General features: G+C 35.3%; 2 protein-coding genes across 2 annotated transcripts; both read left to right on the top strand.

Moving 5' to 3' along the window:
* The first annotated feature begins 20834 nt into the window (after positions 1–20834).
* LOC141646766 (uncharacterized) lies at positions 20835–22150 on the top strand. The gene is made up of 2 exons (XM_074454711.1): positions 20835–21582; positions 21723–22150. Exons 1-2 carry the CDS (start codon positions 20835–20837, stop codon positions 22148–22150), a joined length of 1176 nt encoding a protein of 391 aa, XP_074310812.1.
* Positions 22151–22248: 98 nt separating this feature from the next.
* On the top strand, positions 22249–23367 carry LOC141646777 (uncharacterized). Its single transcript, XM_074454724.1, has one exon. It carries the CDS (start codon positions 22249–22251, stop codon positions 23365–23367), a length of 1119 nt encoding a protein of 372 aa, XP_074310825.1.
* Positions 23368–25537: the final 2170 nt, after the last annotated feature.

Genomic DNA, 25537 nt, shown 5'->3' on the forward strand with positions numbered 1-25537 from the left:
ATTGTTTTCAAAATCGAAATTTAAGTAATCTTTACCTAGTATATAAAGATTACCCTTAAGTGCTTGCAGAAGCATTAAGGAAGTAAAGCAAAGTGTTTATGATGCAATTTTGTGTAAGGGTGTTACACAAGTGACAATTGACAATTGAGGTTGCGCATGGTTTCCGACAAAACCATAATCAAAACACATTAGGATGGTTAAGATACCATTGTGGCTATGATAATTAAGAAGTAGATTTTCTAGAATCGTTCTAGGCAATAAAGAACAATGAGAGATATATATAACGGAAATTGAGTACACTTGCAATCATGAGATGTGCAAAAGGATGAGTCCCGCACACTGTGAAAACAGTGGGAGCTATTCTTAGGCTAGAGGGCCTATGTCTTGATTGGATCTCGACACGTACTCAGAAAGTTTTGTAATGCAAATGTATACATTACAAAGGAAACCGAGTATGTAGTAAGGTTGAGTAAGGTGCAAGAAATTGATAAAACCTACTAACCAAAGCCTTCTCAAAGGCTAAACATGATGAGTCATGTCATTTCAATTGAATTGAAATGAACAACTACGTACAAGATCAAATTAGATTATAGAACATGAAATAGTAATCAGGCATTGACTATTCATGTGTGATAATCGCATTTGTCGTTCGAGTTTTATTTTAAAACTCTTTTATTATACTTTGTTACATCCAAACGGGTTGTAGAGACAACGTTGAACCCCGTTAAAGTGAACACGGATTAGCATTGTATTCGCCCATAGTCACTTGTATGAGGTGACGTCTCGAAGTGACTAGAGTGTGATGCGATTGATGGCAAGTTCAAGTGCCATACAGTCATGTGAGATGACTAGTCGATCACATAGGCAGATGTTAGGAACACCTTGTCGGGCCTTATGACCGCTTATAGAGTTCTGCAAATTTATATAGCCTGGTCGTGGCGAGAGCTGCTATAGTATTCTAATGAGTCGATTTTTTTGACTAAAGACTATTCACCTAAGATGGCACAGTTTGATTAACTTTGATTTGTGTTACTACGACCTTCGTAAATGGGGTCAAATGGGCATATTTTGGGTTATGATGGCTGTGGCTAGTCGAAGGAATGAGTGCGATAGGAATTGTCCACCCCTTGTCAGGGTTAAAACAATATCTCGGGGCCACTCGAGGAGTAATGAATCGAAATGCGTGGCCACGCTCGGAAAGTATCTATGATAGATAAGTCCGGTCAATCAGTTATTCTCCAGATCGAGGAAACCACTCTTGATATGATCACTTGCAAGTACGACCTGAAAGACACCTTGCATTGAGTGGGAGATAGTAATAGGACAAGAGAATTGGTGACGCACACTTGTCGAGGACAAGTGGGAGATTGTTGGGAAATGTGTCCTCAACAATAGTGCGATCACATGATTTAAATATCATTATTAAATCTCATTTTAAGAATACAATTGGGAAGTAATATTGTTATCACAACTGGTCAACATATATCGGTAATGATTGGGTGACTAGTTTGACATTACTGTCGTGTGACGGTGGTGATCAGTTGACCCCTAGGTCATACCTATAGGGCAATACTCTTAATTGATCATTTAATTAATCGTATAATGTTACGAGTTAATTAAATTACTTGAAAAATTGACGGACGATTTTGGAAGTAAAATTTACGTATCAAATTGAAATGTGATTAAATGAGATACGGTCTGAGTAATTGAATTGTATCATTACTCGGATGAAATAATTGTTTAATGTAACAATTAAATTTGAATGAATTATTATAAATACAATCCGTTGTGATTTATAAATGGTAAAATATTTTGGCACAAGTAATTATGAAATTACTAAGTCGATTTTGTATATGACGTATTTTTATTAATACGTTGATTTTTAATATGTTAAAAAATACATATCAAATTTATGTCACATATGACATGTGACATATTGACAATTGACAAAAATAATATGGCATCCATATTATAGATGTGGCGAAAATTTGGAAGAGGATTAGGATTAATATTGTGTTTGCAATTAGTGGTAAACATAATGATTAAAATAGGAGAGTAGGCATGCAACCCTATTCACCTTGTGAAGGCAAACTAATGCATGTATTGGGTCTTTCTCTTCCCCTCTCCTCTCCTCTTTCACGATTCACTAAAAAGAAAAGAGAAAGAGTTTTGTCTTTTATTTTTGGTGATACACTACATGCAAGATTGTAGAGAGTTTCATTCATTCTTACTTCAAAATATTTTAGAAAGATAAAACCTCTAAAATCCCTCTCCTCTAACCGGTTTTAGAGAGTATAAACCAAATAATTTTTGGTTCAATTTTTCATTAGATTAATATTATACTAGCTCAAATAATATTAATTAGATTAAGAGTTAAGCCTTGGGTATAAAGCTTGGGGAGAGATCTTATACTTAGATCTTTGTTCTTCCATAAGGATAAGCTCAAGAACAAGAGAGAAAGGTGATCTCTCTTGTGCCCTTTAAACCCAAATCTACAATGTAAGGACATGATTTCTCCTCTTTTATATTATTGTTTGCATGCATAAAATCCGTATTTAATTTTATGACAAATTAATTTTGACATATATGAGTATGTTAATATGTATATGAATCTACATTTCCTTCATTTATATAGTGACCTCTACCCAACTATCATAAATGATTCCAAGATCCAAATTCATATTAACTTGGGCACGGTAGGGCCGATTCATCCCTTATCAATATAACTCGGTGGATTAACGCTTTAATCGATTCTACTTTTAGAACTCTTGGTCGATAAAATTGCATTAACATTTATCTTTAGCCCGGAACACATGCGACTACGGTCACGAATACTTCCGTTGAGCTCAATCCAAATTTCGAATAAATGTGTCCATGATCCAAATCCACATCAACTTGGGCACGGTAGGGCCGATTCATCCCTTATCAACATGAATTCGGTGGATAGACATTTATCACCCACTTCCCCTACGTAACAAGTTTTGTACCCCGTTAGGGCCGAGTGCACTCCCTCGCGAAATAGGTTTTCATGGTTTCTACTATTTGGTAAGGCTAAGTCTCAATTGTTTATTTTAGCGAGAGGTCATGTCAATTTATTATCTATCACGTTTTAAGTGAACTAAAGCGGTGAACTACGATAATTGTAATTGACACGGTCGATAAACTCGATTAAATGATGATGCATGTTTTAGTTATGGCGATTTAGCGATGCATGTGACATATAAATAAAATGCAAAACATAAAATAAATCCTAGTATGGCCTTCCTAAAATAGAAAATCTAATTAACTATTACATATTCGGAAACCAACTCCATTGGTCCCTTGAACTTCGGTTTTGGCGCGCATTTCGAGGTAACACCGTCTTTATGTATCGCTTCTTGAGTGACACCGTCTTCAAGGAACTCCGGAATAAATAAAATTACATAATTTCCTATTATACATTTGTAATTAAAATAAAAATAAATCTATTAAATTACAAAATGGTGATACGAGATCACAATAAATTACAACCGAATCGATATTCCCATACATTTCGGGTAATACCAATTAAAAACTAAGGCCATACTAAGTAAATTACATAATTCAAAATTACATAAAATAAAATTATGACAATCATAAATAAAATGAAGCTTTATAATATGTATGAACATGCCCAATTTTATGTTAAATCGCCTTTAAGGAGCCAATATCGTATATTTAACGGTTTTTACGGATTTGCGTGATTCAACCTTTTAAAATCACAATAAAATACATAAATTCATATTTATGCACAAGTTAATTACCCTAACCAACTTAGGACTCAAAATTAGTCTCCACTAACCATTTGACTATAATTAACTTATATATGTTAAAATTGTTCATTAATGGACCCAAAATTACATAAAAAAGCTATAAACTTCAAATAAATCACAAAAATTTCAAATAAATTCAAAATTTGAAATTTAAGCTCTTGAACATTCTGGAAAAATACCATAACAGTCATAATGTTCAAAAAAAAAAAAACTTAGGTTAAAATTTCGAAATTTATCGGGAAAAACAATGTTGCGGTTTATCGGATTTATCAATTATAATCATAAAAACATGAGAAAAATTATATTCATCAACTTTTCAATTTTAGATCTGAAAAAGATAATAAAATGCAACATGTGACGTTTTTCCTTAGTCATGGGGTATGTTTTAGCAATTATTCACTAATTAAGTCATTATTTATGCTATTTTTCATCAAAAATCCATAAATCATGCATAAAGACTTCAATATAGCCTATTATTTTACACACATCTTGTAAAATTGCATGTGACAACATACTAAATTGCTATGACCAGATTCGAAATTTATCTCATATTAACCTATTTTTCTTCTAAATCCGATTTTTATCATGAAAAATCCATATTTCGAGCATAAAAACTCCAAAATTTCTGAAAATTTACAGGTCATCTAAAAATAAAACATGTGATAACATATCCAAAAATCACTGGAAAATACGAAGTTTAGCTAATTTTAGTCCGAAAATGACATTTTAATCATAAAATCATATTTTTAATGCCATTATTATATAAGATGAACAATAAAAATCCATAAATTAACCAAAAAATCCTAAATACATTTTAGGACCAGAAACTTTAACATGCATAAATTTATTTCGTGATATATCATAATAACACAAATTTACAAGTTTTATATGTTAATCGTATAACTCGGAATAACTATAACCGATTTGCATGCAAACAACCAAAGGCTCTTGATACCGCTTGTTAGAAATCTATATCTCTTTACTCATTATATTCATATATGTTATGATTTTAATTTAGTCATAAAATTAAAACATGATCTTATGCATGCAAACTATAAGTAAAATAAGAAAGAAATCTTCATTCTTACATTGATATTTCGGATCAAAGGGCACAAGAGAGTTCTCCTACTCTCTTGTTCTTGAGCTTTCCTTAATTGGATGAACAAGGATTCAAGTGTAGAATCCCTCCCAAGGAATAATACCCAAAGTAAACTCTTAACAAAAATTAATATTATTATTACTAGAACAATATTAATTTAACTTAAAATGACCCAAAATATATATATTTGGCTCTCTTAATTCGGCTACGAGAGGAAGAATATTGGAGTTTTATTTCTCTAATTTTCTTAGAGAGCTTACTTATTTCTTACGCTAGAAATATTGTGTGAATATGAATGAATGAATGATAGAGCAAAAACTCTCTATTTGGTCTTCACAAAACCGGTGGGAAGGAGAAAGAGAGTGAGCCAATACATGCACAAGTTTGTCTTCACAAGAACAAGTAGGTATGCATGGCTAGTATTAGGCTAATATCATCATGTTTTCCACTAACTCAATTAACATAATTTATTGCTAGTACTTCCCCTATTATTTGGGTCCAAATAGATAAAATGGACTCTATTTTATTTTTGTCAATTTGTCAATATGTCACATGTCATATGTCACATAAAATTTGTTATGTATTTTTAACATATTAAAAATCAACGCATTAATAAAAATACGTCATATACAAAATCGACTTAGTAATTCATAATTACTTGTACCAAAATAATTTACCAATTATAAATCACAACATCTTGTATTTATAATAATTTATTCATTCAAATGCAATTGTTTCCTTAAACAATAATTTCATCTAAGTAATAAAACAATTCGATTACTTAGACCGTATCTTATTTAATCAAACTTCAATAAGGCACGTAAATATTACTTCCAAAATCGTCCGTCAATTTTAAGTAATTTAATTGACCCGTATCGTCATACGATCAATTAAATGATCAATTAAGAGTGTTACCCTATAGGTATGGCCTAAGGGGATCAACTCGTCACCACCGTCAGACATTTACGTAATGTCAAACTCTAGTCAGCCAATCATTACCGATATGTGTGGACCAGTTGACAGTAAAATATTACTTCCCAATTGTATTCTTCAAAATGAGACTTAAACATGTGATCATCATGATCAACAGTTGTGATCGCATTATTGTCGGAGGACACATATTCCAACAATGTCTTCACCCCATGAATGCATCACTAATACCTGTCATTCATGTAAACATGAACGCCACAGTCAGTGGGGAGTAACTCAAGGTTCTCCCAGCCACAAAATGACGAAACGAACATAACAAAGAACTAACACAGGTAAGTCATGTAAGACTCTTACAAAGATATGGATATCAAGTTTACGTTTAAACATGGTAATTAAATGAGATGGAACAAGATAGATCAATCATTAGCATGATAACGGTTAAACTATTCATGTGAGACAATTAAATAATATGAAAGGCAAGAATACGGTCATTTATACAAAAGCACGCATTTCAAGGAAATACAACATAGATATGAGATTAGAATCTGAATCATGTGAAGCAGTTAAGTAAGGGATCAAATAGAAACTATAGTCGTTACTTTTAAAACCTCTTAACAAACAACCACATAGGACGGGATTATTAATGTCACACTCATACTTATGGCTTGCATCTCACCATAAGTACGGATGGGAACATCAATCCCGACGACCTTATCGCAACTAGAGGGCCTATGGCTCACCCCCTAGTATCCGATAGGACCGTGACTCAGGGACGGAATGATTAATGTCACATTCATACTTATGGCCTGCATCACCATAAGTACGGATGGGAACATCACTCCCGACGTTCATACCGCAACTAGAGGGCCTCTGGCTCACCCCTAGTATCCGGTAGAACCAAGATTAACAACACAAGGCATAAAAGATAGATACCAATATCTATAACCAAGCAAGACATTTACTACTCATATAAGACATCCAACTCTTGGCAGGACGGCCAACGAGAGAGGTGTCGAAAGGGTATAGTAACCAACTCTCGGCAGTGCGGCCAACGAGAGCGGCGTAAATAAAATAAGATATCCAACTCTCGGCAGTGCGGCCAACGAGAGAGGTATCGAAAGAGTATCGTAACCAACTCTCCGCAGTACGGCCAACGAGAGCGGCGTAAATAAAATAAGATATCCAACTCTCGGCAGTGCGGCCAACGAGAGCGGTATCGAAAGAGTATCGTAACCAACTCTCGGCAGTACGGCCAACGAGAGCGGCGTAAATAAAATAAGATATCCAACTCTCGGCAGGACGGCCAACGAGAGAGGTATCGAAAGAGTACGGTAACCAACTCTCGGCAGTGCGGCCAACGAGAGAGGTGACCTAAGTCCAATGAATAAAACAAACTTAGCCCAACAAGCAAGCTAGACAAGTCCAATTAAATTAACAAGACAAATCCACTTAAATTAACAAGACAAATCCACTTAAATTAACAAGACAAACCCACTCAAATTAACATGCCGGTTAAATAAAATATGATAAGCGATAATAAATAATTTACGTTATATGAAATTTACGGGTTAAAATGGAAACTCACACAAGTGATTTCTTCATGAACCTATTACAACACATGACATTGGCCCAAACCATTCAATCATAAAGGTCCAACAAAAGAAATGAGGTGAGCCTAATAATTTAACCAAGGTGAGTCCAAAAATCTTAAGGTAGTGAGCCCAACAAACAAAACCAAATGAGCCCAACTTTTAATCTCAAATGAGCCCAACTGAAATAATATGTAAATGAACGATATTAACGGATTACGTTATATAAAATATGAGACGGAATTTAATTAATCAAATAACCCGAAATGGACTCCAACAACACCCATAATAGGTGTGGTCCAATAATATAAAACGTAACCAACCCAATCCAAATAAATATGTGAAAGAAAGATATTAACGGATTACGTTATAAAATACGAGACGAGAATAACTAATTTCAAACAAACTAAACTAGCGCCAAAATCACCTATTACCACAATTCGGGGAAAGCCATAAGGGCAGCCCCTTACCCGCCTCAACAAGCACCTATAACCACCGATATTCTACCCCCAAAACAGCCACCATCCGACTACCCACAACTACCCTTCACACCACCCATTTCTCGCCCCAAAACAACCCAAGAGCAGGCTCGTGAAACCGTATAAGAACAGCCCCAAAACAGTACCCAAAACAACTCGTATGACACTCATAGGAAACCGTGTGCGGCTGCCCAGAAGAACTGTAAACAGCCGCCCAAGACAGGGGCAAACACGACACTATAGCTGGGTTCTTAAAGCGGGAAAACCGAGTGTACAAGTGACGATTTTACATGAAGATGGCAAGTATATAAACAGTTCCGACAGGTTACCACATCCGTCCCAAAACAGGGTTCACGAACTCCCCTGTCAAGGTTTCAAACTGAAATCGACAGCCCATACCAACTCAGTTTTCAGACGGAATATAAAGTAGGATTGAGGCGGAAATAAAACGCAGCTAAACATGAATAACATTCACCAAGCTTAACTTAACCCAGCTCGAAAATCCGTGTAAAACAGTCCGATTCAAACGTTATTTTAAGACGGAAACTCAACACAATTACTTCATGAACACAACCAGCGAATCCGAGCATAAAGACAGAAATGACGAGATAAAATTGAGCATACAAATGAGGAAAGGTGTAAAGAACGGAACTTTAACAAACAAAGACACATAACACGACACTTAAGACAGAATTTCGACATTTTGTCGAGTAACCTATCACCGTTACCTGACTATGCTCTCTTAAACGTCCAAGGAACCATCCAAGGGTGATTCTAAACCCAAAAATGGAAGAGATTAGTCCAGAAACCGCATCCTTGAAAGATGGCCGAAGTGAAACCGGACGAAAGCTAGGTTCTTTCTTGCATATAAAGAAGGAGGACGAGATGGGGAAGCTATTGGTGCAAAATTCATGGAATTTGGTTGAGAAATAAGGGAGAAAATGGGGGTTGAAGGTCGATGGAAATGGAGTTTTGGGGTCTGGTAAGTTGTTGCTGCTGTTTTGAAATAAAGAAGAAGGCGAAAAGAAGAAAGCAGGGTGTGGGGTTGGGGACTTTCGGGTAAGACAACAACATCCACCAAATGTCCACTAACAATAATATATAATAAATATATATAATAATAATAATAATATATAAATATATGGAAAAGTAGGGTGTGGGTGAGTAGGTGTATGTGTTGTTGGTTTTTGGTCGGTCCGGCTTAAAGTAGGTACAAAGTGAAATGTGACGGTCTAATATTAGAGGTTGCAAGGATTGATATACCGATATCCTCAAATTGCTAAATTAAGTTTTAACCACGCAAAAGTCATTACTTAGCCACATTATGAAAATGAATTGGTTAAACCTCCTTCTGAAAGGGATATTTTGAAGGACGTGTATTAGATATTACTTATATTTAATAAATGGCATTGCCACACATCATTATGAAATGAATGTGTTAGAGATTAAAAATCTCTTTCCATAAGGTTAAAAATGAGACCACTTCAAAATAGGTATTTTGAAAGGATATGATGGGAACATATATGGTTTTATCTCAAACAAAAGCAATATAATGTCTCAATTGAGTAGTCAATTGCGAATCAAGTGGGAGTTAGAAATTATCATGTGAAGACATGGAATTTAGTGGGAGTAATCATCTTATATAAGTTTATAACTCATCACTCATTGAAGAATGACAAGCTAATACCTTCCTTCACAGAGGAAGATTTGAGTTTTCAAAATTCTGGATGAAAATGGACCATGATGAATCCAATTACATCAAGAGATGTTGGATAAGTATTGAAAGATACACATCGAATCAACAAGAAACGTAGGTTAATCATTTAAATGAAAATGGAATTACCATTAGCAGTCATGGTCGTTCCTTGAACCTAAATATAGTTGATGACATGATTAAAAGTTACTAATGTTTCCGCCATTAGAATAATCATGCGCATGTCCAATTATGAATCATATGCATAAGAGCATGATGAATCATTGGTAAGCCATAATAGAAACGTCATGAATTCTCGAGAAGAATCCGATGAGCGATTTCGGTGTTTGACAGAATGCTCTGTTATGTGACAAGAGGTTGCACATATTAATGAAAATCCGAGCACATGTAAGGATTTATGAGAATCCTAAGCCTTTCAAGCTAAAAAGAGAAATAAGAAGTTTGGAAAGATACTTAGTTATTGAATAAGAAGTTGCTCAAAACTAATCTTTCCTAATATGCTAGGACTTGTGAGAAGTGCTAGGCTAATCATCTTGACAAATTGTTGCAAGACTCTACAAAACATATACCTAGTGCATTGTCTGTGGATGGAGCACTTGATCAGTACAAGTTATATCATTCACCACAAATTCGTTCGTTATGTGATAATCGATAAGGAAGTTCTTTTAAGATAAAGAACCGAAACCAAGGTCGGGAACCTTGATGTGTACTTGGTAAGGTTCATGCTATGAGTAATAGCATGAATGTAAAGGATAATACGATTAAGAAGTTTGAACACATGGACGCGTAACATGTTAAACTTCTATTGCAATCAACAAGTGTTTACACACTTACGATATGCATCACAAGGTTGTAATATGGTATTGACTACCCGAGTGTGATGTCGACATTTGTCGTTTGAGTTATTATTAACTCACCTTATACTTTGTTACATCCAACGGGTTGTAGAGACAATTGAACCCCGTTTAAGTGAACACGGATTAGCATTGTATTTGCCCATAGTTACTTACATGAGGTGACGTCTCGAAGTGACTAGAGTGTGATGCGATTGATGGCAAGTTCAAGTGCCATAAAGTCATATGAGAATGACTAGTCGATCACATAGGCGGACTGTTAGGAACATTTTGTCGGGCCTTATGATCGCTTATAGAGTTCTGGCAAATTTATATAGCCTAGTCGTGGCGAGAGCTGCTATAGTATTCAAATGAGTCGATTCTTTTGACTAAAGACTATTCGCCTAAAATGGCACAGTTTCAGATTAACTTTGATTTGTGTTACTACCACCTTCGTAAATGGGGTCAAAAGGGCATATTTTGGGTTATGATGGCTGTGGCTAGATGAAGGGAATGAGTGCGATAGAAATTGTCCACCCCTAGTCAGGGTTATAACAATATCTCAGGGCCACTCGAGGAGTAATGAACTGGAAATGCGTGGCCACGCTCGGAAGGTATCTATGATAGATAAATCCGGTCAATCAGTTATTCTCCAGATCGAGGAAACCACTCTCGATATGATCACTTGCAAGTACGGCCTGAAAGACACCTTGCATTGAGTGGGAGATAGTAATAGGACAAGAGAATTGGTGACGCACACTTGTCGAGGACAAGTGGGAGATTGTTGGAATATGTGTCCTCCGACAATAATGCGATCACAACTGTTGATCATGATGATCACATGTTTAAGTCTCATTATAAAGAATACAATTGGGAAGTAATATTTTACACAACCGGTCCACACATATCGGTAATGATTGGCCGACTAGAGTTTGACATTACGTGTCGTGCGGTGGTGGTGATCGTTGATCCCCTAGGTCATACCTAAAGGGCAACACTCTTAATTGATCAATTAATTGATCGTATAACGTTACGAGTCAATTAAATTATTTAAAATTGATGGACGATTTTGGAAGTAATATTTACGTGTCTCATTGAAATTTGATACGGTCTGAGTAACCGAATTGTTTCATTACTCAGATGAAATTATTGTTTAAAGAAACAATTGAAATTGAATGAATTATTATAAATACAAGTTGTTGTGATTTATAAGTTGGTAAAATATTTTGGTACAAGTAATTATGAATTACTAAGTCAATTTTTGTATATGACGTATTTTTATTAATACGTTGATTTTTAATATGTTAAAAATACATAACAATTTTATGTGACATGTGACATGTGACATATTGACAAATTGAAAAAAATAAAATGGATTCCATTTTACCCATATATGCCGAAATTAAGGGGAGTATTAGGGTGAAATTGTGTTGATTATGTTAGTGGTGAACATAATCATTCCCCTACTAAACTAGCCATGCAAACTAGTTGTCATTGTGAAGACAAACTCAAGCATGCATTGGCTCCCTCTAATCCCCTCTTCCACCCGGTTTTTTGAGGAGAAAAACCACTTTGGTTTTTCCTATTATTTTACCTAATATACACCAAAAATAAAAGTGTGACATATTCATTCATTCATTCATTCATTCATCAAAATATTTTAGAGAGATAAAATATTTCTCCTTCCTTCCTCTCCTTCTCCTAACCGGTTTTAGGAGACCAAAACCAAATATTTTGGGTCAATTTTATCACTAAATTAATATTATTCTAGTATACATAATATTAATTTTATTAAGAGTGTGCCTTGGGTATTATACTTTGGGAGAGATTCTATACTTGGATCTTAGTTCTTCCATTGAGGAAAGCACAAGAACAAGAGAGAAGGAGATCTCTCTTGTGCCCAAATAAACCAATATTCCAATGTAAGATAAAGATTTCTTCTTTATATTGATTATAGTTTGCATGCATAAGATCACCATTTAATTTTATGACAAATTAACATGAAACATATATGAATATGTTGAGTATATAGATCTACTTTTCCTTCAATCGGTATCAAGAGCCTTGGTTGTTTGCATGCAAATCGGTTAAAAGTTTTTCCGAGTTATACGATTAACATATAAAACTTGTTTAATTTGTGTTATTATGATATATCACGAAAATCATTATGCATGTTAAAGTTTCTGGTCCTAAAATATTTTTAGGATATTTTGGTTAATTTATGGATTTTTATTGTTCATATTATATAATAATGGCATTAAAATATGATTTTATGAATAAAATGTCATTTTCGGACTAAAATTAGCTAAACTTCGAATTTTCCAGTGATTTTTTTATATGTTGTCACATATAATATTTTGAGATGACCTGTAAATTTTCATAATTTTTGGACTTCTTATGCTCGAAAAATGGATTTTTCATTATTAAAATCGGTTTTAGGTGAAAAATAGGTTAATATGAGATAAATTTCGAATCTGGTCATAGAAATTTAGTATGTTGTCACATGCAATTTTACAATATGTGTGTAAAATAATAGGCTATATTGAAGTCTTTATGCATAATTTATGATTTTTTGAAGAAAAATAGCATAAATAGTGACTTAATTAGTGAAATATTAATAAAACATACTCCATGACTAAGGAAAAACGTCACATGTTGCATTTTATTATATTTTTCAGATCTAAAATTGAAAAGTTGATGAATATAATTTTTCTCATGTTTTTATGATTATTTTGTTAAAACCGATAAACCGCAACATTGTTTTTCCGGATAAATTTCAAAAATTTTAACCTAAGTTTTTTTAACATTATGAGTGTCATGGTATTTTTCCAGAATGTTCATGAGTTTAAATTTCAAATTTTGAATTTATTTGAAATTTTTGTGATTTATTTGAAGTTTATAGCTTTTTATTGTAATTTTGGGTCCATTAATGAACAATTTTTTAGAAATATGAGTTAATTATGGTCAAATAATTAGTGAAGACTAAATTTTGAGTCCTAAGAGGTTAGGGTAATTAACTTATGCATAAATATGAATTTATGTAATTTTTGTGATTATAAAACGTTGAATCACGCAAATCCGTAAAAACCGTGTAATATACGATATTGGCTCCTTAAAGGCGATTTAGCATAAAATTGGGCATGTTCATACATATTACAATGCTGCATTTTATTTATGATTGTCATAATTTTACTTTATGTAATTTTTGAATTATGTAATTTTTACTTAGTATGGCCTTAGTTTTTAATTGGTATTACCCGAAATGTATGGGAATATCGATTCGGTTGTAATTTATTGTGATCTCGTATCACCGTTTTGTAATTTAATAGATTTATTTTATTTTAGTTACAAATGTATAATAGGAAATTATGTAATTTGTTATGTAATTTTATTTATTTCGGAGTTCCCAAAGTCGGATTTCTTCAAGATGGCGATACATAAAGACGGTGTTACCTCGAGATGCGCGCCACAACCGAAGTTCAAGGGACCAATGGAGTTGGTTTCCGAATATGTAATAGTTAATTAGATTTTTTATTTTAGGAAGGCCATACTAGGATTTATTTCTATGCTTTGCATTTTATTTAGGAGGCCGATAATGAACGCCCCGGGGGCATTCGATAACTCTCATTCCGGACAAAGAATATGTATTACATTCATTTAGCAGTTAGCAATAGATTGACACAGTCTTTGTTTCCTTTTTCTCCCCTCCCAATAATACTTATATACTGCCACCAAACTCCAACCACCACCACCCCTCCGTCCCAACCATCACCCACTACCTCGAAAACCTCACTGGCTCACTGCCTTTGTCGCCGCTTTCCGACGACCACCCTATCCCCTTCATCTGCACCATGATTCATCCCCGACCACAAAAATAGATCGCGAGATCGCTTTCGAACCTCAAAGCACCGATCAAATTTACAACCACCACAAGAACCGCCTGTTAAATCAAATCCCCTTCTTTTATACTCAGTAATTTTTCCAAAAAAGGGTTTAAGGTTCAATTTCTCGGCACCGCGACCGTCGGCTTCGCCGCCGGAATCCCGAACCAATAGACACCCTAGGAGGGGAATGGGGTTAAAAGAGGGTTGGGGAGTGAGATTGTCGGAGGGAATGGGTTACCGGCAACCAGAGGAGGTGGTGACGGTTGGGCGTGCATCTATTCAATCTAATATTGACTTGGTCGTTGTGCATTTAAGTTTATAAATTATGTTGCTGCATATCTAGGGGACTGATATTACAATGAGTCATCATTTTTTTATATTGTATTTTCCCCTATTCTTTAGCTTAACCAATGCCCCCGGGGCTGTTTCTATCATTTGCCTTTTATTTATATGTCACATGCATCGCTAAATCGCCATAACTAAAACATGCATCATCTTTCATCGAGTTTATCGACCGTGTCAATTACAATTATCGTAGTTCACCGCTTTAATTCACTTAAAACGTGATAGATAATAAATTGACATGACCTCTTGCTAAAACAATCAATTGAGACATAGCCTTACCAAATAGTAGAAACCATGAAAACCTATTTCGTGAGGGAGTGCACTCGGCCACACCGGGGTACAAACCTTGTTACGTAGGGGAAGTGGGTGATAAATGTCTATCCACCGAATTCATGTTGATGAGGGTTTTATCGGCCACACCGTGCCCAAATTAATATGGGTTTGGATCATGGACACATTTATTCGAAATTTGGATTGAACTCAACAAAAGTTTTTCGATAAGGGTTTTATCGGCCACACCGTGCCCTTGTTGAATGTGTTTTGGGCTAAAGATAAATGTTAATGTAATATTATCGACCAAGAGTTCTAAAAGTAGAATCGATTAAAGCGTTAATCCACTGAGTTATATTGATAAGGGTTTTATCGGCCACACCGTGCCCAAGTTAATATGAATTTGGGTCTTGGAATCATTTATCTAGTTGGGTAGAGGTCACTAGAAAAATGCATATAACTTGTTTAAATTATAAATTTTTACGAGTATTATTATTAAAACGACATTTGTTTTACTCCTTCTATTTTGTTTTGTAGACCACTTCTTTTTCTCATAAGAAATGGCTACACCAACCCCTAATGCCACGCCTCTCGCTAATTCATCATGGCTCCGATCCTTCATGGATCGATGTAAACTTGAAAAGAATGGGTCAAATTTCTCCGATTGGGATGCCCAACTCAAATTAGCCGCCCAAGGTGACGACAAGCTTCGTTACCTTACCGAGGCCTCTCCACCCGAACCTACTACTAGGTCGACCGCCGCCACTAGGGAAGCTTATGAGGCTTACCATAAGGAGTCCGCCGCAATGAAAAACGTGTTGATCTTTGCAATGGAGGCGGATCTCTAAAGGAGAGCCTTTAAAATGGGCACCGCTAATGAGATTTACTCCAAGCTTGTGACAATGTTTTCACAAACTCCGCGGATCGTCCAATATGAGGCGGCCGCGGCATTCTTTGATCTCGACTTCAAAGAGGGCCAAAAGGTTAGCCCTCATGTGCTCAAACTTATGGAGCTTGTCGAGACCTTGAAGATTCAAAAGGTTGAAATCCCCAAAGAACTCATTGTAGATAGGATTCTACACTCCTTATCCAAAGTCAAGGCGTATGTTCAATTCCGGGTGAATTTTAACATGCAAGACAAGGATGTGTCTCTTGAAGAATTGCACAAGTTACTTGTGCAAGCCGAGAGGGACATGGGGTTAAATGTGAACCCACCAAAGGATGTGCTTAACATAAGCACTAAGAGCAAGAGGAAGTTCAAGAAGAATGGGAGGAAGGGTAAGAAACAAGCTCCCACTTTCACCAAAGCTAAGACTAATGAAGCTAGCACTTCAAAAATCAAGAAGGGTCCTCTTGATAAATGCCATTATTGTAATGGTATTGGTCATTGGAAAAGAAATTGTTCCAAATACCTTGGTGATATTAAGGCTGGAAAGATTACTCCAGTAGGTAAATGACTATCCTTTTTTTTATGTTTCTAATTCAACTATGGTATTGTGATACAAAGTTGTGATAATGTATCTCCCTTTTTATTGTAAATAGGGCCTCCACCAAGCAAAGACAAGGGAAAAGAAAAGCAAGCATGAGAAACCATCAAGAAGCTAGGAATAGCTTTCATGGAGCTTCGCTTTTTATTGTCTTATTTTAATTGTGTTTTGGATTTTAGAACCTTTAAGTTTCCGTGTTCGACATGGAAAGGTATTTTGGATAATTGGTTGTATTTTGGATAATGGTGGCTTGGTTTGCAACCCAAGTCACCCGTTTTATCATTTTATCCTTGTTCTAAAACTCATATTTAAATGCTTGCTCTTAGAAACATATGATTATTCACTTAAAGTGATCTAATAGACAACTATAATGACGGGATTCATTATATGTCCACATGCTTAAGGCTTGTGTATGATCATTTATAAAGTGATATTGAGTCTATGAACTCTCTTAAAGGAATGTCAATCACCAAGTACACTTACGAAATCTAAAACTATTAGTCAACCTATGAGATAGTTCTCCTTATACTTCAAAATCATTATTTGTGTCTCATATGCTATCTTTGAATCTATAGTGTATTTATTCTAAAGATAGAGTGGGAGAAAAATGAGGACACAACTCACACCAAGATAAGTTTGTGTACTTGTGTAAATGAGATCTACGCAAGGAAGAATGATTTGAATGGAGGTATATCTATTTATATAGTATACCCAATAGATGAGATCTATGGTCTCAAATAGTTCTATATGACTAAAGAGACCAAGTGAAGTAATCATAAGAGTATGTTCTCAAGATAACTACACGAGGAGACCAAAAGAAAGTTTTGGAACAACAATGACTAATGTAAAGTCTTAATTGACTAGTTTATGATAAATTTTGACCAATAGTTTCAACTTTACTTAAGAGCCTAAATGAATCAAACTAACATTCTAGTAATAAACAATATTTATGACTAGAGGTTGCAAGGATTGATATACCGATATCCTCAAATTGCTAAATTAAGTTTTAACCACGCAAAAGTCATTACTTAGCCACATTATGAAAATGAATTGGTTAAACCTCCTTCTGAAAGGGATATTTTGAAGGACGTGTATTAGATATTACTTATATTTAATAAATGGCATTGCCACACATCATTATGAAATGAATGTGTTAGAGATTAAAAATCTCTTTCCATAAGGTTAAAAATGAGACCACTTCAAAATAGGTATTTTGAAAGGATATGATGGGAACATATATGGTTTTATCTCAAACAAAAGCAATATAATGTCTCAATTGAGTAGTCAATTGCGAATCAAGTGGGAGTTAGAAATTATCATGTGAAGACATGGAATTTAGTGGGAGTAATCATCTTATATAAGTTTATAACTCATCACTCATTGAAGAATGACAAGCTAATACCTTCCTTCACAGAGGAAGATTTGAGTTTTCAATTCTGGATGAAAATGGACCATGATGAATCCAATTACATCAAGAGATGTTGGATAAGTATTGAAAGATACACATCGAATCAACAAGAAACGTAGGTTAATCATTTAAATGAAAATGGAATTACCATTAGCAGTCATGGTCGTTCCTTGAACCTAAATATAGTTGATGACATGATTAAAAGTTACTAATGTTTCCGCCATTAGAATAATCATGCGCATGTCCAATTATGAATCATATGCATAAGAGCATGATGAATCATTGGTAAGCCATAATAGAAACGTCATGAATTCTCGAGAAGAATCCGATGAGCGATTTCGGTGTTTGACAGAATGCTCTGTTATGTGACAAGAGGTTGCACATATTAATGAAAATTCGAGCACATGTAAGGATTTATGAGAATCCTAAGCCTTTCAAGCTAAAAAGAGAAATAAGAAGTTTGGAAAGATACTTAGTTATTGAATAAGAAGTTGCTCAAAACTAATCTTTCCTAATATGCTAGGACTTGTGAGAAGTGCTAGGCTAATCATCTTGACAAATTGTTGCAAGACTCTACAAAACATATACCTAGTGCATTGTCTGTGGATGGAGCACTTGATCAGTACAAGTTATATCATTCACCACAAATTCGTTCGTTATGTGATAATCGATAAGGAAGTTCTTTTAAGATAAAGAACCGAAACCAAGGTCGGGAACCTTGATGTGTACTTGGTAAGGTTCATGCTATGAGTAATAGCATGAATGTAAAGGATAATACGATTAAGAAGTTTGAACACATGGACGCGTAACATGTTAAACTTCTATTGCAATCAACAAGTGTTTACACACTTACGATATGCATCACAAGGTTGTAATATGGTATTGACTACCCGAGTGTGATGTCGACATTTGTCGTTTGAGTTATTATTAACTCACCTTATACTTTGTTACATCCAACGGGTTGTAGAGACAATTGAACCCCGTTTAAGTGAACACGGATTAGCATTGTATTTGCCCATAGTTACTTACATGAGGTGACGTCTCGAAGTGACTAGAGTGTGATGCGATTGATGGCAAGTTCAAGTGCCATAAAGTCATATGAGAATGACTAGTCGATCACATAGGCGGACTGTTAGGAACATTTTGTCGGGCCTTATGATCGCTTATAGAGTTCTGGCAAATTTATATAGCCTGGTCGTGGCGAGAGCTGCTATAGTATTCAAATGAGTCGATTCTTTTGACTAAAGACTATTCGCCTAAGATGGCACAGTTTCAGATTAACTTTGATTTGTGTTACTACGACCTTCGTAAATGGGGTCAAAAGGGCATATTTTGGGTTATGATGGCTGTGGCTAGATGAAGGGAATGAGTGCGATAGAAATTGTCCACCCCTAGTCAGGGTTATAACAATATCTCAGGGCCACTCGAGGAGTAATGAACTGGAAATGCGTGGCCACGCTCGGAAGGTATCTATGATAGATAAATCCGGTCAATCAGTTATTCTCCAGATCGAGGAAACCACTCTCGATATGATCACTTGCAAGTACGGCCTGAAAGACACCTTGCATTGAGTGGGAGATAGTAATAGGACAAGAGAATTGGTGACGCACACTTGTCGAGGACAAGTGGGAGATTGTTGGAATATGTGTCCTCCGACAATAATGCGATCACAACTGTTGATCATGATGATCACATGTTTAAGTCTCATTATAAAGAATACAATTGGGAAGTAATATTTTACTGTCAACCGGTCCACACATATCGGTAATGATTGGCTGACTAGAGTTTGACATTACTGTCGTGCGACGGTGGTGATCAGTTGATCCCCTAGGTCATACCTAAAGGGCAACACTCTTAATTGATCAATTAATTGATCGTATAACGTTACGAGTCAATTAAATTATTTAAAATTGATGGACGATTTTGGAAGTAATATTTACGTGTCTCATTGAAATTTGATACGGTCTGAGTAACCGAATTGTTTCATTACTCAGATGAAATTATTGTTTAAAGAAACAATTGAAATTGAATGAATTATTATAAATACAAGTTGTTGTGATTTATAAGTTGGTAAAATATTTTGGTACAAGTAATTATGAATTACTAAGTCAATTTTTGTATATGACGTATTTTTATTAACACGTTGATTTTTAATATGTTAAAAATACATAACAATTTTATGTGACATGTGACATGTGACATATTGACAAATTGAAAAAAATAAAATGGATTCCATTTTACCCATATATGCCGAAATTAAGGGGAGTATTAGGGTGAAATTGTGTTGATTATGTTAGTGGTGAACATAATCATTCCCCTACTAAACTAGCCATGCAAACTAGTTGTCATTGTGAAGACAAACTCAAGCATGCATTGGCTCCCTCTAATCCCCTCTTCCACCCGGTTTTTTGAGGAGAAAAACCACTTTGGTTTTTCCTCTTATTTTACCTAATATACACCAAAAATAAAAGTGTGACATATTCATTCATTCATTCATTCATTCATTCATTCATTCATCAAAATATTTTAGAGAGATAAAATATTTCTCCTTCCTTCCTCTCCTTCTCCTAACCGGTTTTAGGAGACCAAAACCAAATATTTTGGGTCAATTTTATCACTAAATTAATATTGTTCTAGTATACATAATATTAATTTTATTAAGAGTGTGCCTTGGGTATTATACTTTGGGAGAGATCCTATACTTGGATCTTAGTTCTTCCATTGAGGAAAGCACAAGAACAAGAGAGAAGGAGATCTCTCTTGTGCCCAAATAAACCAATATTCCAATGTAAGATAAAGATTTCTTCTTTATATTGATTATAGTTTGCATGCATAAGATCACCATTTAATTTTATGACAAATTAACATGAAATATATATGAATATGTTGAGTATATAGATCTACTTTTCCTTCAATATGTCATCCCATAAAATCCTACTCTGCTTCTAAAATACCACGCACATATAAATGTTGAATGGTGCAATCAATCAAGATCCATTAAGTATATGTTTAAATATATAAACAAAGGTAATGATCGCGTTACTGTGGCTGTCTCTGCCGGTGATTCAGAAGATGTGGATGAGATCAAGATATATTATGATTGCCGTTACATTTTAGCATGTCAAGAAGCTTGGAGGAATTTTGGGTTTGATATATATTATCGAACACCATCGGTTGAAAGACTGAACTTCCATCTCCCAGGGGAGCAAAGTGTTGTGTACAACGAGTCAGACTCACTCGATGCCATATTGGATAAGCGTTCTATTGACGAATCCATGTTTGCATCATGGATGGAATGCAATAAGAAATATGATGAAGCTAAGAATCTAACCTACGCTGAGTTCCCAGAGAAGTTTGTCTGGAAAGCTAAATTGCGCGAGTGGAAACCACGTCAAAAAGGCTACTCCATTGGTAGAATATATCACGCTTCCCCTGGATCAGGTGAGCGATACTATTTTAGGACTTTGTTAAACCACGTTCGAGGTCCTACATGTTATGAAGATATAAGGAGGGTTGATGGCATCCCGTACAACTCTTTCAGAAATGCGTGTTATGCGCGGGGTTTACTTGACGACGACAAAGAGTATATTGATGGCATCGAAGAGGCAAGTCGGTGGGGATCAGCAACCTACTTAAGAAGTCTTTTCGTGACACTCTTAACTTCTGGGAGTGTATCAAGAGTTCAAGACCAGAGGAGGTATGGGAAAAAACATGGCGGCTATTATCAGACGACATCCTGCACAGACAGCGAAGGTTTTTCCAAATACCAGGTAGTACCTTAATTATCAATATAGATTTAAGGATGCTCTCTTCCAAAGCGGTTAAACACTTGCCTTTTATTTTTACTTTTTTTAAAGCTAAAATGCGCAACCATATTTTTCTATTCTTATCAGATTCGCAACTTACTGAAGAGGATCTCAAAAATTACACATTGATTAAAATTGAGAACTTACTCCAGAAAAACGGAAGTAGCTTGGAGAAGTTTCCATCAATGACTGTGCCAAGTGAAAATTTCATCAGAGAAAGTGGTAACAGGCTTATAGCGGAAGAGCTTCGCTACGATAAGAAGTGTTTGGCAGAAGAATTATCTAAACTCCTACCATGCTTAACAGATGAGCAAAGGAACGTTTACGATCTCATCATGACTACTGTTGCTAACGACCAAGGGGGTCTTTTCTTCATTTACGGTCATGGTGGAACTGGCAAGACGTTGGAAAATACTATGTGCCGCAATTCATTCCAGGGGCGAGAAAGTACTGCCAGTTGCTTTAAGTGGAATCGCAGCATTGTTGTTACCAGGAGGGGTAACCGCACATTCTAGGTTTGGCATACCTCTGAATGTGGATGAAGACTCTTTTTGTGGCGGTATAACACCAGATTCTGATTAAGACGAAGCTTATAATTTGGGATGAAGCTCCAATGACCAACAAATTTTGTGTCAAAGCTTTGGACAGAAGTTTGAGAGATGTAATGCGCTTTCACAATCCGCAATGTGCTGACCAACCATTTGGTGGTAAAGTGGTTGTATTTGGAGGAGATTTTCGACAAATCCTGCCTGTTGTCCCCAAAGGAAGTAGACAAGATATTGTGCATGCCGCATTAAACTCCTCATATCTGTGGAATTCATGTACAATGTTGAAGCTCACAAAAAACATGCGACTCCAATCAACTAGCTCGAGCTCAAGTGCGAATGAGGTAAAAGAGTTTTCAGATTGGATACTGAATGTTTGGGATGGCAATGCCGGAGAATGCAATGATGGAGAAGCTATTATACCCATAAAAGATGACCTTCTAATAAAGGAGGCGAATGATCCTATAGAGGCAATTGTTGAGAGCACATATCCATCCCTTCATGAAAATATGTGGGTATCAAAGTACTTTAAAGAGAGGGCAATTCTAGCCCCTACAAACGAAATAGTTGCGAAGGTCAATGATTATGTTTTATCGAAGATGACCGTGGATATGAAAGATTACTTGAGTTCTGATAGCATTAGCAAAGCCGAGGGATATGCGAGTAATCAAGAAGAGTTGTACTCCACTGAGTTCCTGAACTCCATTAGATGCTCTGGTCTTCCAAATCACAAAATAGCATTAAAGATTGGCACCCCGATTATGCTCATGAGAAACCTTGATCAGTCAGCTGGGTTATGCAATGGAATTATATTGGTAGTCAACCAACTCGGAAACCATATAATCCAAGCCACTGTTATCACCGGGACCAACATAGGCCACAAGGTTCTCATTCCACGAATGAGTTTAACCCCATCTGCTAACAGTACACTACCTATAAATTTTCAGCGCAGACAATTTCCGGTGATGGTTTGCTATGCGATGACTATAAACAAAAGTCAAGGACAGTCACTTTCGCATGTTGGATTGTATCTTCCAAGGCCGTTTTTTAGTCATGGTCAACTTTATGTTGCAATCTCTAGAGTCACTAGCAAAAAGGGACAAAAAATTCTAATATGCGACCATGATAGCCGCACTCTTAGCACTACTGAAAATGTAGTGTACAAAGAAGTGTTTGAGAATCTATAGAGACTGATGTAATTTACATTATTTTCTTTCTTAATAAACTTAGTGAGCTTTTTATTTAGTTTAACGATTTTCACTTATGAATATACTAAAGAGATAAAACAGACAAGAAACAAGGACACTATCCTACACTGAAAAATACACATGCATGTGCATCAACTTGAAATTTCACCAATAATTCAACATAAGACAGGTACACGGATTAACATTATTGAAATCTGGAAAGATTTTAAACAACCAAATCAACGATCTCGATTTGATAAGCAATTTTGATCAATTACTCAGTTCATCACAATCATATATATACCAAAAGTAATCAAACTTTGATTCTACCATTGATAATCAGACAATAATACCTGAGTATCTTCTCTATTTTCTCCTTCTGCGAAGCTTAAGCAACTGCTACTTAGTACCCGGGATAAGATCGTTTGTTACTAATTAAAATGGAAATTACACTCTTCATTAAAATAAAATTTGGGATTGTATGTGAGATTTTTGGGTGTTTTAGATCTGAGAATGTTGATTTGAGATTAATTTGATATATTGATACCAAATTTTGTAGGAGATTGAGATTTCTTACTGATGAATTGATGATTAAAGAAAAGGGGATCTGGGAATGTAACGAGTGAGATAGAGAAATTTAGGATTGTTAGAGAAAGTGATATAGTTAGTCAGACGGTGTGTCATGTGTGTTTCTATTTTTTTTCTTTTAATAATTATAATCTATTTAAACTATATGTCTCTCTTACAACCATATATCCGTGTTAAGTTCAAACGAGTCAAATAATATACGACATTATGACTTGCACATGTAAGACAAGTCTTTTCATAATATCTTCAAATTTTGTTTTTAACTTATCTATACGAGTGGTATACTTGACCAGTCTTAAATTAAGACGGAAATTTTCGTTTGAAATGAGAATTCATGAATTTTTAAAAGTTTTTTCAGGAACTATCTTTTGATAAGACTATAGATTGCATTTGTCGGTCGAAGTAGATAATATTTTGGTTTGCATTTGATGACGTCCACTTAACTTTACGCCTTCGAAAACTAATTATCATTGAATAAATTAATCAAATAACCATGTAATACAAATTTTCAAAATCCGATAACAATGCTATACTACATTAACATTGTCAGAGTACTGTGCAACTTTCTCTATCAAATTCTCCTCTAATACATACCCATACAAGTAAACGTTGTCAGAGTACTGTGCAAATTTCTCTATCAAATTCTCCTCTAATACATACCCGTGCAACTTGCACGGGTCCTAAACTAGTTTCCATTGTATAGATAAACCAATACTAATACTAATCCAATTCAAAAAAAAAATTAAATGTAAAAAAATCAATTACATAACCTCAAACTGAAGTTAGGGTTTACTTTTACTGAAAATGAAAAATAAAAGAGAAAAAGAATAATGAAAACTTACCAATTGAAGAGAACAAAACAGATCAATAGTGATCGAAGGAGACGAAGGAACAAGTTGAATATAGGCGAAATCGATGAGTACAGTGGTTGAATTAGAAGGAGAAAGAGGGACGATTATGCGTGAGAGGGTCGGAGGCGATGTCCCTGGCGGAGGAGTGTCACCGGAGTGGAGGAGGTGAAGGCGATATTGGTGGAGAGAGTTAGGGTTTCACTAGGGAAAGGGGAAAAATAAAATTGAATTGAAGGGATGAAGGTTAGGCAGTGAGACAAAACGTAAATGTGTGTGAGAATTCTAAAGGGCTTTACGTTTTATTTTATTTTTTTTCTATCACTACTACAGATACAGGCTATAACAACGGGTAAAAACCGTTGTTAAAACAAAAAGCGGACGTTGTTAAAGCGGCCGTTATAAAAGGTATTTACAACGGTTAGGTTATTTACTAAAACCGTTGTGGAAATTATTCACAACGGTTAAAAGCCGTTGTTGTTGCGAGTAAGTCGTTGTGTAAAGTTTGACAAAATTTTGGTGGGAAAGATATAACAACGGTTATAATATAAAAAACCATTGTTGTATCTTTCCCACCAAAATTGTGAAGACATTTAACAACGGGTATACGGAACATAACCGTTGTTGAAATTGTTAGTAACAACGGTTCTTCTTTTAAAACCTGTTGTTGAATATTATGCGCGGGTATTTGTGAAAGGTATTTACAACGGTTCTTCTTTTCAAACATGTTGTTG

The sequence above is a fragment of the Silene latifolia genome, chromosome 1 (genome assembly GCF_048544455.1).
Source record: "Silene latifolia isolate original U9 population chromosome 1, ASM4854445v1, whole genome shotgun sequence".
Taxonomy (NCBI): Eukaryota; Viridiplantae; Streptophyta; class Magnoliopsida; order Caryophyllales; family Caryophyllaceae; genus Silene; species Silene latifolia.

Excerpts from the sequence above, each read along its gene's own strand:
- LOC141646766 (XM_074454711.1), top strand. The coding sequence starts at position 20,835 with ATGTTTAAATATATAAACAAAGGTAATGATCGCGTTACTGTGGCTGTC. Across the intron at positions 21,583-21,722 it reads ATCCTGCACAGACAGCGAAG|ATTCGCAACTTACTGAAGAG; the intron begins GTTTTTCCAAAT and ends TATTCTTATCAG.
- LOC141646777 (XM_074454724.1), top strand. The coding sequence starts at position 22,249 with ATGACCAACAAATTTTGTGTCAAAGCTTTGGACAGAAGTTTGAGAGAT.